Source organism: Silurus aristotelis (assembly GCF_946808225.1).
Source record: "Silurus aristotelis genome assembly, chromosome: 20".
NCBI classification, from domain to species: domain Eukaryota; kingdom Metazoa; phylum Chordata; class Actinopteri; order Siluriformes; family Siluridae; genus Silurus; species Silurus aristotelis.
This window is the reverse complement of record NC_139593.1, coordinates 11,999,353-12,012,990: the sequence shown is the minus strand read 5'-3', so window position 1 is coordinate 12,012,990 and position 13,638 is coordinate 11,999,353. Positions and strand designations below refer to the sequence as shown.

The following is a 13,638-nucleotide window of genomic DNA, read 5'->3' as shown; positions in this document are numbered from 1 at the left end:
AGAGTGAACCATTGCAGTGAGATGTTTAATCATCAGTTAGAACATTTCACATTGTGTCTGCATGCATTATGCTATGCAATTTACCTACATGAAGTTAACCCATGTACACTTCTAAAAACCCATTCATTCCTGACCACCCAGCATCAGAATAATAGAAATCATTAAAGCTCCTCTTATGGAAAAAAAGTTACAGTTTCAATAGTGCAAAATGTTTAGTACAATTTTTCCTACAAATTAGGAAACAGTAATATGTAGCACATTTAAAATAGGAAAGTGCAGTGTATAACTGTATAAGACATACACTATATGCACAACAGTACTACATGGGTAAGTGGAGGTTATTATAATAGCAAAAAAAATAAAAATAAAATAAATAAATAAGCTTTTTATTCATTAGATTATGTTGTGCATTGAGCATTTCGTAGGGCAGAGGTTCTCAAATGTCCTGAAGCCAGTAGACCAATTGATCAAAATATAGATGTAGTTAAGTAAAAAATTGAATGGATTTATTAATGTAATAGACAATATGTTTTCTTAATATCTCAAAAAATTGTATTTAACCAAGATTTTGAACTTTCTTGCCCTTCCGTGTCAAAGAACACATTATTTTATATACTAAATAATTTTTTTTTAAGGTATAATTCCGTAACATAAAAATAGAATTACAAATGGAAATAAGTTTGATGCCATTCATGAATTAATAAATAAAATATAATAATTAAATGATTGCGGTTTATAGAGAATAAAGCACATCATCTTTAGTGTGCATGTGTTTTAGTTTTTTTTTAGTTTTTTTTTGCTGCCCTGTAAATACATATTAATGGGGCTGACAAACCAAACCAATATTAGAATAGAATATACATATTAAATTATTTTTATCCAATTTCTTATTAGTGACAGTAGGATGAAGAGAAACAACAGATCCAGTGACTTTAATGGAACATATCAAATGCTTTTTCAATTACTTCGACATGTTCAACATTCACCTTTTGTTGTTCTAAATCAACTTTCCTGCAGGAAATATTGAAAGTGAGACAGCAAGCACAAATGAGAAGTAATTGCAATTAAACTGTTGTGCTGTATATGGCAATGATACTCATGGATATCAAATGGCTGTCAGTGTGACATGCGCATTTTTTTTTTTTTGGACACAAAAAATTGACAGTTTACAATCACAATCTTATTAGTCGATGTACAAAAATACATTTATTTGAAACAATTTCAAAATGACAGTTTTTTAATAGAAATGCTGAACTAAAGATGGTATTGAGCAGTAGTCATGAACCATGCAGTTGCCCGTTGAAACGATTTACAATAAACACCACCAACCAGGAGCTTTTTTGCTCCTCTGCCTTTTTTACATTTCCAATCAGTGTTTTGATAAATGGTGCTCTGTACCAAGAAATGATGTCCACTGAAGTGGAGCCAATTATGTCAGATAAAAGGAGGGGGAAAAACATAGAGAAAAACAAACTGAAAAATAAAAGCGAGGAAGTGAAAGCAATTTGGAAAAACATGTAAAGAACAAATGTTAGCCTGAACACAACACATTCTAAACATGATGCTAACAGGTTTTCCGGACAATCATTTATATTGTATTAGCCTATGCAGAATTAAAGCAGACTCCTTAAGGTATAAATGGTACCTTGTTGGCACAAATAGATTGTTGGCATACATGAACTCTTCAAGGTCTTCACTGAAGATAGCTCAGAAAATGAAAAAAACAAATAAACTTTGAAATATCCTTTGCACTCTACTTCCTTTAGCATGTCTATATCTTACAAGCCTGTGTTTTTATAGAAAAGAAACAAGGTGATGCCCAAAAATGACTGCTAATCACATCCCCTTGCAACTTTTTTGTAAGAGCTGAATTCTTATATTTGCAGTTGAGATCTTGCTGAGGTAAAATTGATTCACACTAGCAAGCGAAAAAGTGGCAAAATGAGCAACATGTCGAATCTGAGCATTTAAGCGTGTAAATATAGAATTCCTTAACTGTAAGCATATTAGCCATTACAAGAAAAAGTAAGAAATCCAATCAACCTCCCCATTCCTAATGATTCTTCAGAAAAACCTATGTTGTGTGATTCAACTTTTATTCATTTCCACTCAACCATTTTTCCCAATGAGAATGTTCATAAACATGCAACAAAAAATAAAGCTTGCATGAAAGTAACAAAGACTTTGGCTGCCTCTGGTGAATATACACCGCACTTGTCAAAGTTGGCCATTTTTTCTTGATGCCAAAAAACACCAACTTGAAGAACTGCCTTTCACTGGCTGCCTAATATATCCCAGCCTTCACAGCTGCCACTTTAACCAGCTAATCAATGTTTTTCCCTTTTATGTTAAGGCTGTTTAGTTGTATGTACCTTCAGCTTTCTACTTTGCTAATCAGCCAAGACAAGTCCTACCAAGCCTAGCCTTAAACAATTAGTGCACTCTTTAATTTTTTCTAACAAACTAGCTTTAGACTTGCATACAGTTTTGTCTTCTCTTATTTATTAGCTGCAAGCAACAACTGTGCAAACAGGAGACACTACAGTATGAACTACTCGTGAGTGACTTGTCACTTGCTAGTGTGAACCTACTGTAGGATTTTCTATAATAGTTTCATTCTACTACTTTTACAATTATGAAAGCTGAAATTTGTCCAATCAAATATCCTGAATAATGTTTAAAACCCGCCCCTAATTCTAACCTTAATCTTTGTATTTTCCGATACAGTGCGAGTTTGTAGAGCCATAAATCAGCAAGTGTAAGATGCAAAAAGAAAACACATGAATATGCTACAGTTACTGATTAATGGCCGGTTGTGATGAACGAGCATGCAAAAAAAAAGTGCCAAGCTTTAATGAGCAAAGGTATATTGAGTTATGAATGTCAGTCCTGCTTTTCTGTCTGTTAAACTGTAATTACATGCTGACTTCAGCACACATGTATTGCTGCTCATGCATGTAGGCAATGAGGGGCTTTTTTTGGCAGGAAATAGCTTGCTAGGAGAGATTGTGATAATTAAAATGGAATACAGGCCAACTTGTAAACCTGAGGCAAACTTGTTTACATGACGCTTGCATCAATCAAAAAAAAAGAAAGAAAAAAAAGAAAGTGCATTGTAGTAAAGTAGAAAAAGGATACTATAAACAAGCCTTACTTAGTAAGTAAGTAAAAGCAGAGCCGCTGAATCAGCAGTATGGTTACAACAAAATATTTGAATGGTTTGAAGATAAGTAACATGGGCTTTCATGATATACATTTTACAAAATATCAAAATCCTCTCAATATGTTAGTGGTTATAAAATCAGTTGTTGTTACAGATGTGTTTGAGGCATCATCCAGAAACAGATTTGGTATTATATATATCAGTGTTTTTTTTTTACATTATCGGGCACTTTAAAAAAAAAAAAAAAAACATTTTGTACAACACCTGTACACCTGCTCATTCATGCATTTAACCAGTCATGCAGCAAGAGTGCAATGTCTACCAGATGCAGATACAGGTCAGGATCTTCAATTAGCATTCACATCAAACATCCAAATTTAGAGAAAATGGAAAGGTTGGATAGAGATTACCGAAAGGCTACGGGAGCATAAAAAAAAAAACTCTTTACAACTATGCTGAGCAGAAAAGCATCACAGAACAGGAAAAACAAATTGACTAATGAATAAAAGCATACATAATTTCATAAATGAGCAGATGTACTGCTGTTCTTTTTCAAGTGAGCAGTGTGTGTACTGTATATGGTATTTAGTTTGTTTAATCTAAACCCTGTTATGATTGACCGGCGTGAATACTAGAGTCAAATCAAAATAATCTAATATCTCCTGTGAGATCTGTGTCCTTCAGATTTTATGCAAACCCTATGCAGTTGGCAAAGGAAGAGTCACATTTGGAAGGATATATATATTTTTGGTTACATTCATTTTTTTTTTAAATATTTTACTATTTAATACAACACAGTGCTGTTAAATTATACAACAATTGTAACCAATCGTGTCTTAGAGACAATTATATAGAATTTTTGGAAGGAGTGTTAGCACTACATAACATTCAGGTAAAGGTAAAGCTATATCTTTTGTATTTAAAAACCAGGGATAGGTTTCTGGATTCTCTATTACATGGCAAGCTTACTTATTTCTCGATAGAAAGAATGGAATGACTGAATGTGAAGGACTAGGGTCTGTAAAATCTATTGAAATGGTACAATTGGAAATAGCCGGTTTCACAGATGTTCCAAAAAATGAATGTAACTATAAAAAGTCAAAAAATGTACAATGCACTTTCATTTTTTTCCTAAAGAAAACAACGTAGGTATGTGCAAAATAATGAAGTACACTAAATCTGAATCTAAACTCTTTTTGATTTGTTTAGGTCATGTGCTCTGGAATTCATATGACAGACTCACATAGTATATAATAATTTGGACTTTATAAGCAGACATGTAGATGATACTGGTGCCAATTTTTCACCTAAGCATAAATAGACAACTTTTACATTGATCATAATGAAAAAGGTAGGAAATTCAGTTAAAGAAATGTCTAACACGACATATGCTGATCAGCTGTTACATTAAACCCACCTGCCTTATATTGTTTATCTCCCACTTGTGCAAAAACAGCTCTGACTTGTCAAGGCATGGACTTCACAAGACCTCTGAAGGTATGCTGTGTTATCTGAAACCATGATATTAACTGCAGATCATTTAACTGTTGTGAGCTGGGATCTCCCTGGATCGGGTTTATGTGTCCAGCACATTCAACAGATACTCGATTGTATTGAGAGCTGGGGAATTTTAAGGGGAATTTCCTTCAAATTATCCTGCTGAAAGAGGCCACTGCAGATAAAAAATGCCATTGCTATGAAGGAGTGTACATGGTCTGCACCACTGCTTAGGTATGTAGTACATGCCAAAGTAAAATCCACATGAATGCCAGGACTCAAAGTTTCCCAGCAGAGCATTGCCCAGAGCATTAGATTGCCTTTTCTTAATGCATCCTGATGCCTTTTTTTTCCCCACAACAACCTAAACACAAACCCAGCCATGTGCATGATGCATCAGACAAGGCAGCCTTTTTCCATTTTTCAATGGTCCAATTTGATGCTCATGTGCACATTGTAAGCATTATTTGCAGTGGACATTGGTCAGCATGTGCGCAATGGCCAATTTGGGGGCTGTGTAAAGTAGCTCAATACCCATTGAGCTTTGATGCACTGTGTGTTCTGACAACTTTCTATCATAGCTGGCATTAAACTTTTCTGTGGGATTGGCCTATAAGAGGCTACCCTTTGTTCCATGCACACGGTAGAAAGCCTCGGATGTCCCAAGTGCCAATTCACCATTTGTCCTTCCTTGGACCACTTTTTATAAATACTAAGCACTGCATACGAGGAACACTTTTACAGTACCCATTGTTTTGGACCCCGACCCAGTTGTCTAGGCATTACCACAATTTGGTCAAATTTGCTCAGATCTTTAAGCTTGCCCATTTTCCCTGTTTCCAGGACCAGACCAAAAATATTCTGTTCACTTTGTCTTGACAGGTGCCAGTGTAATGAGCTAAACAATGTTAATCACATCACCTCCTGGTGGTTTTAATGTTATGGCTAATTGGTGTAAATAATGAATGTGGGTATTAGATTCAAAGGGCAAACAACTGGCTTTTTACTTGATGGCTACGTAAAATCTTTTGGAAACATTTAATTCTTTGTATAACTTTGTATAAATTTTATATTAGTGTAAATATATTTGTAAATGATACACAGACATTACCTCTTTCACACAGGCAATTTGATATGTTGCATTAAACCATTATAAATTAGAAGTTGTAAAATATTTTAGCAATATATAAAAATTTAATCGATCACAAATTCCCTTATTTGGATAAATTACTAATTTACAGATGTTAATTTATATTGTATAAGGTCTGTGTTTCCCAAATAGTTTCTGCTGAACAGAATATATTTCTATGTGAAAGAGGTGAGAAACAGAAAAAGACCAGGATACAGTATACAGTATATGACCACATATGTGTAAAAAACAAAAAAAAAAAATCTAAATCCCAATATGAATGACTTAAAAAAGAACTATTTACAGTGCTTGCTTACTATCTACAACACATACTGTAAATCACGTCCTTGTAAATAACATGCACATGTCAAAGTACATTGTCAAAAAAACGTTAAATGATTCCATAAAAAGTCAACTCCACACTTTTTTTTTTTTTTTTTTTTTAGGTTCACAGTTATGTCTTTGCCACTATATTTACAATAGGAGCATGTGAAAATGACAGCATATGTGCTGTATATACAGAAAAATTAAAATCTGAAAGACTATGATACAGTTCAAAGCTGTTCCCTGGGAGACATGACACTATATAGGATATAAAATAAACAAACAATAGAACTCATTAGCATTTTAACAGAAATACTTGATCGCACGTCTTTATACAATAGCCTTAGCTTTCACGTGTGGGAATTACATTGTGTGGTCATGTTTTGATGGCAAAACACGTAATATCTCAATAAGGCATTGTTTTTGTAAGGCGCTCACTTAATATTTTATAATACAAATAGACAGAGAAAAGAAATCCTGACAATACGGCAATAATATTAAAATAGAATTTGCATGTTAAATATGGATGACATGAACCTAAAAACTATATATATATATATATATATATATATATAATCCTTACAGCTGTAAATTGCTATATACTGTAGTTTTGTAAATGCAGTTAATTATGGCCTTTTTCTGTAAATACTCAACCAAACCAATGAACTACAAATCCAGTTACATTTTATGTCACATGTTCAGCAGTCTTGTTCTAGTTCCCTCCAATACCACTAATCACAAACACCTGATTTTAAGCATATTTCCGATATATAACCTAAACTAAATAAGTCGTCCTCTTGTCATTCTGCTACTGATATTGCCAAACATTTGTTGGTTAATCTTTGCTTTCTATTGATTTTGAGGGACAAGTATTAATCGACAAATATGACAATTTTTTTATTGTTGGTCTTGCCTAAAATTTCAAAATAAATAAAGAAAAACTAATATTCAAAATTATACATGCATATTTATCTAAATGCTAATAGTTTTGGCAAAAATAAAAACTATATTTCTTCTTATTTACAAGTCCCACTAAGTAACTTAGCTCTCACCTCTCAAATACTATTTTATTGCTAGCCGATTGTCAATAAAGAATTTTGTAGCTACACCACCACCAAATGTTTTGTTTATCATTGAAAAGAAATGCTTCTCCACATTTTATATTGTTATTCATATATATACTCGAGATCAGTCTTATTTTATAATTGAGTATTTCTCATTAGAGAAAATTATTATAAGATTGAACCTCTAGGCAATTCTACACAAATGTCAACCTAATCATAGAACAGGAAAACAACATTTTAAATGTTCATACATATTAGTCTAACTTAACCAATTATAGAGATTTTTTAAATATTGTTTTTTTAATTAAAGTTGTATGACCCCAAAAACAAGAATTATTTTAAAATCTGTACTTTTTAATATATCGTGCTGTTCCAATAGGCCTGCAAATGCCTTTCAAATCCAGATCTATTTTCTCCTTCAAAAATGGATCTGTTTGATGTCACATCCTTTAAGCTGATAAACAGTTTGGCACTGTATGATGTTTCAAGAGATGTCTGCATTGTCCTTAAGATAATAATTGACAGTATATGCAAATTGAGTATATGATCCTCAGCCATTTTTTAGTCAATGTGACTGACAATCTGACAATACTGACAAGACTTATTATTTTTCCTACTAATTTGAAGTGCTTTGAAACAGTTAATTAAACTGGTATTATAGTGTTTGATGCTAAGTAATAATCTTCCAAAATAAAATAATTACATATGCATGTGCAACATAGAAGAAAATAGTTCATCATTGGTGCAACAGGAAAACAAAATCACTATATGACCTTGTTAGGTGAGAGCAGATGGGAATTGTGAAATGACCAAAATTTGAAAAATGAATTAAAAAATCCTTTTTTTTTTTTTTTAGAATATTGCAAATTGATACTTTATTTTCACAATATAAATATTTTACACATTATATTTGATATTTAGATACTGTATTTGCCAAGTGCCATGTTTCTTTTTACCTACCAGTGATGCACTGTCTGTCTCTCATCTTTTAAAGATATGAAATTGATTAGCAACAAGAAAAAAAATGTAATTAAGTTGATTCTTTAAAGCTTCTTTTGGCATTGTTTAAAATCCTTAACAATTTCTTTGTTAATTGGACCATTTTAAAGTTTTTTTCATTTGGTGGTGTTTCTGTATTTGCTTGTAAATAAAATGGGCCGTAAAAAGGTCATGAACTATTTAGGATATCTTCTGGAAAGTTAGAAAAAATGGATCAAAACAAAATCTTTGGAAAAACATATTAGTCAAATGCCTATTTGGAACTAATAAGGTTTTATAATTGAATTTCTTTTGCAGCCCAACTCATGTAACAACTAGTCCTTAGCACTAAACAGATGAATGCTCTAGACATCTTTTGATGAACTAAATATTTTTTACCTGGATTTTCATTCTATAAAATGACTAATGTATGCAATGATGAACAAAAATGTTAAAAGAAAAAAATACAGCTATCGCATTGCAGCTACACTTTGTACATTCTGATTCTGGAACAGATGTCATTAACATAATGAAACTCCAATGAAGTGCGTGTTTTGCCATCAATACATTGAAAGTTAAAGATTCTCTTATGTGGTCAAAAAGGACAAAAGACTAAAGTTTGCCCAGAACTTGCGTCTGTGCCTCCATTTTCTCTCCAAAACAAGCAATGTTTTTAATCTTCATCAAAAAGGTCTCATTAAGCGTTTCGATTTTTCGGCATAGATCTTATCAAACAAGACGTCCATGCAAATCTGTATAAACAAGGTCCTTAGAAAACTATTAACAATGACTGTTTCTGAAATTACAAAATGAAGAACATAGAGAACTTTCAAAATGGCAACACTTCTGTACACTTGATTACACTGCACTTCTGACTGGTCTTGTTTCATTCAGACACTCGTACAGTTGGGGATTTCTCTTGTGCTTTCACAGGCATTGATCATTCCACCTGATTATAGGAGGAAAAAAATGGACAGGATTATGTTAGACGAGAAGAAAAGTTCCAATTCAAAAGATACAATCACCTAGCAAAGAATCTTGGAGAGACTGTTATTATCATAATTTGATTTGTGTTTCAAGAATAATAGGGTACCCTGCATAAGTATTCACCTTCATGGATTGTTCTGTAGTGCTGAAATGCACTTAATTTTGAATATATATTTCATGATTATGCACAAAACGATTCATTATTGTGGCAGTGAAACACTGGTATTAGTTCTGGTCTGAGCATTTGCAATCAAAAGTCAATAATTATTTGAGTTGCAGCTTATAACTGAATGTGGAATTATACCAGTTGCAGTAAAGATGCAGCTTATTGTTGAATTTGCCAACAATCATCCTAAAGACCAAGATATAAAAAAAAAAAAGAAATCCCGAAAAAATATAATTCAGGTTTGGAGAATAAATTAAAGAACCATTGCATGCATTATAAAAAATATATAAATAAAAAAATAATAAAAAAAGACACAAAAGAGAAAAAGTAAAAAAAAATACTTATGAAAGGTACCGTATTTAAAATGGTGACTAGCTGTAAAGGTTACCCTTTTTTTCCCATTTTACAAGTTAATTTTCTAATGTGTACTACTGCATACCAGTAGTACATGTCATCTCAAGTCGAAATGTAATAAAACCCTTCAACTGGGGTATTCATTTTCAAATAGGCTCCAGAGCGAACGCATTTTCTTCAAATAGCTTTTTCCCCTACAAGGGAACTACTGCATATACTTATAATTTGTATAGATCTCTATGTAAACTCCCTGCAGTATCGATAAGACACATTGTGATTTGTATTTTAATCTCGTTTCTGTTTAATTGCATAATCGCTATTCCCCTGTACTTATTGCTCATTAGAGGCGATTAAAACCAAATTTGCCTTCATTGAACAATTACATGATAGCAGAAATGGAGCCACAATGGAAATGAGTCCACTAGGGCTTAGTGAGTTCACACTAATCATCTAAAGTTCTAGATGTTTCTCTTAACTGCTTATAATAGATGATTTTTTTTTTTGATGATGAAACAAAAAAAATTGTAAATAATTAATTCATATGAAAATGAGTCACTCACGTTTAACACGGACTTCCAAATCTTTCTCCATGAGCTCCTTGGGGCTAGAGAACTCGCTGAGCTTAATTTTGGGTGTCGTGTCATTCTGACCCACTGTGCCGATCATCTCCTGCTCTTTCTCCTGGTTCACCTCAGCGTATATATTAATCCAGGGAATTTTTCTGAAAAATAAGGAACTGGCTGCTTATAATTTTAAATTATGATTGTTAAAAAAAATACAAAGCAAATATTGATTTACTGTACATTAATGTGCTTTATGTAAGTTTATATTAGGATTTTTTTTTTTTTGTAAGGAGCCAGTGCTTTTTAACAGAGGTGAAGCTTTCAGAAATGACAGCATGTTTTTTCTGTGACGTATCATTAACACCAAGAGATGAAACAAATACAGGCTGTTCAAGGAGAAACAGCTAATACAATATACCGTAATTTCCGGACTATTAAGCGCACACAAATATAAGCCGCAACCACTGAATTTGACAAAGATTTTTATTTTAAACATAAATACGCCGCACCTGTCTATAAGCCGCAGGTGTCTACACTGAAACTAATGAACTTTACACAGGCTTTAATGAAAGACAGTGTCTGTTACACGGCTTGTATCTAAACAGTAGCCTACCAAGAAAGTCATTGTTCACTGTCTTCGTCCTTCCTTTCACAACAGTTTTTAAAAAATCACCATCGGTGAAGCTTCTCTCCCGATGCCGTGCAGCTCAGAACACAGGTTAAGTGCGTTTTTTTCATACACCGTTGTTTTCAGCGTGACGAATGATTTGCTTTTCCTGTCGACAGTCCGAGTGAGCGGCAGATCAAACGTTAGAGGAACCTCATCCATATTTATGATGTGGTGCGGCCTGATTCAGTGGGAGCGCATCTGATTTCATATAAAGAGTTTCATTGGTTCACCTGAACCCATTCGGCAATTTCATTGGTCTAATGTTATGGGGCTCAGTTTTTTATCTTAAAGTTTGTGAAACCGGGAAAACCCCTGGAAAAATCCATAAATAAGCCGCTTTATTGTTTAAGCCGCAGGGTTCAAAGCGTGGGGAAAAAATAGCAGCTTATAGTCTGGAAAATACGGTAAAATATAATGGGGAAAATAACTCAAAAGGAAAATAAATGTTTTTTGGATGGTCCACAACAACAAATGTAACCACATGCAGATAGAACATATTTGGCATTTGTATATTTGTGTTTCCAAATGTTTATGGTATACTAGTTTAAAACCATCTGGTGTTTTATACCTAAATGATGAAATCCAGTGATTTCAATATGCAAACTAGAGCATGTTAATCTATTGCTTAAAATAAATAAGTTAATAAAATGTTAATTCTGCATAATAAAAATATAGAGTCATGCTTTTAATAGATTGTATTCTGATATTATGTAAAAATTAGACAACATTACAAGCCAGGCCAGCTCTACACAATAGGTAATAAGTTCTATACCATATCGCTCAATTCTACTGTCCACATTTGCCAGAGTTTGATTGTTAACAATGAAATAAATATGTCTGTAAAATGTCTACTACTGAAATTCTGCTACTTAAATATGACTGCGGCATATTAAAGAAAGCAGCTATTTTGATTAGTTGCTTTTGCTACAGTACATGCATGCTAATCACTACCAAACTGCACTGATCTCTTACATTCCTGTGGGTTTAATTCCTGAACACAGATACTTCAGACTATTATCCTAATTAATTGCTGTGATTCTCTAATTAGCATTTAGCTTAAAGCATTTAGCAATAAAAAGAAAAAAGAAAAGCCTTGTGCCTGAATGCTTTAGCTATGAAATATGTCAACATTGGTCATTTCTTACATCAGAAAATACTAAGCCTTTAATGTCCTTCAAACGTTTTATGAATTCAATGTATGTTTGTATTTTTACTGGGTTGTGTTAACTGGTTGTTGTTGCTGTGCTAGAATCTTACAAAAAAAAGTAAATGATCCTTGAAGATGAATGTGAATCTATTTAGAGAAATGTCTAGAATTAGGCAGCTAAATACAGATTACAGAATCTAATTGTGTGAAAGCTTTTGAAGAAAGAAACTGCATTTAGACATGATTACATGCATGTTGTCATACCTTTTAAACTTGTAAATGAGGAAGACGGCTAAACCCAAGAACACCACAGAGAGAAGCATGAGCATGGCAGAATTGCTGTGTCTAGGGATTGAGTCGACAAGCGGAGCTAAGAGAAAGAAAAATAATTCAGACACCATGTTAGTCATGCAGAAACATGCTCACCTATTTCTTCTTTTTTTTACCCCTAAGAATCAAACTTAATGGCTCTCTTACAGTAATGTGGCACAAATCACTGGTAAATCGTTGAGCCCTATCTCTAAAATATACAGTATAACAACTATGACATAGTGAACATGCAAAATAACCATCAACCAATTCAAACCCTGAGACCTAAAATTTGCCATTGAAAATGGATGTATCACGATTGTCTCCACTTAAAAAAATAAATAAATCGCATTTGAAATGTTTGTGTCGAGATGCTGCATGAATCTCTGCTATTAAGACTCTGCTATATTTTCTTCAGCTGGCTGGATCTTTGACAGACAGCCCAGCGATGCCGCTGACCTTTTCCCGAGCAGCTTGAAGGCTTTTTGGACCTTTCAAGGATGGAAAATTAAGGGGAAATCCAGTGGTTCTGGCCACTCAAATGGGCAGTGTGCCACAGTAAATGCACAATGCCATATGTCCTACAGTGCTAAGGTCAGGTAGTTACTAGTTATCCCGTGGTCGCTGCAAGGCACTGTGCATTTTAACCACAGGCGGTTTTTATAGTCATTTGCCAAATGTACAGCAAGCAGCTCAATTTGTGTTCCAGTCATTGTCCTGTTAAATAACACTTAAAAAAACGCTATTTAGAGACTCTTTTACATCTAGAGGAAATTGTAATGCATATCGATTCAAACTGCAGATATGTAATTATATAATACATAATATATAATATTCAGTGTTGTAAAAAATGAATGGTAGATTTTTTTTTCTCTCTCTGAAAAGCCACTCTGGTCTTAAGGACCAAATGATATTTATAATTACACAAAATGAAACTGCGTTTAACAAAAGATATTTTAGTGGAATGGAATTGTGTCAATATAATAATAAATGCCAACACCTGGAAATATTACCATGATTATGATTTACATGAGAATTTGAAAAGCATTTTTAGTGAGCATTGTTTTATTTAACCTTTATGGTTGTCATTTCGAAAGTACTTAAAAAAAGTGCGTATATTCAACATTTGGAAAAAGTACATAGCAGAAGAGTTGAAGGAATTTAGGTGTCATACATATTAGCATGTGCATTAAATTTGTCTTGTGTATTGGGCATTTGTCTCACAAATATGGTCTTGGTTTAGACTTTGAGATTGTAAAATGTTATGTTTGTACTGTCTGTATTTCA

General features: G+C 33.2%; 1 protein-coding gene across 1 annotated transcript in view; it reads right to left on the bottom strand.

Moving 5' to 3' along the window:
• Nucleotides 1-1,180: 1,180 nt before the first annotated feature.
• sorcs3a (sortilin related VPS10 domain containing receptor 3a) overlaps nucleotides 1,181-13,638 on the bottom strand; it is a 260,536-nt gene continuing 248,078 nt past the window's right edge. The window contains exons 25-27 of the mRNA XM_083523063.1: nucleotides 12,307-12,412; nucleotides 10,223-10,383; nucleotides 1,181-9,104 (exon numbers count right to left, since the gene is read on the bottom strand). Coding sequence (XP_083379189.1) covers nucleotides 9,046-9,104; nucleotides 10,223-10,383; nucleotides 12,307-12,412 — 326 coding nt within the window. The 3' untranslated portion in view covers nucleotides 1,181-9,045. The remainder of the gene's footprint in view (nucleotides 9,105-10,222; nucleotides 10,384-12,306; nucleotides 12,413-13,638) is intronic.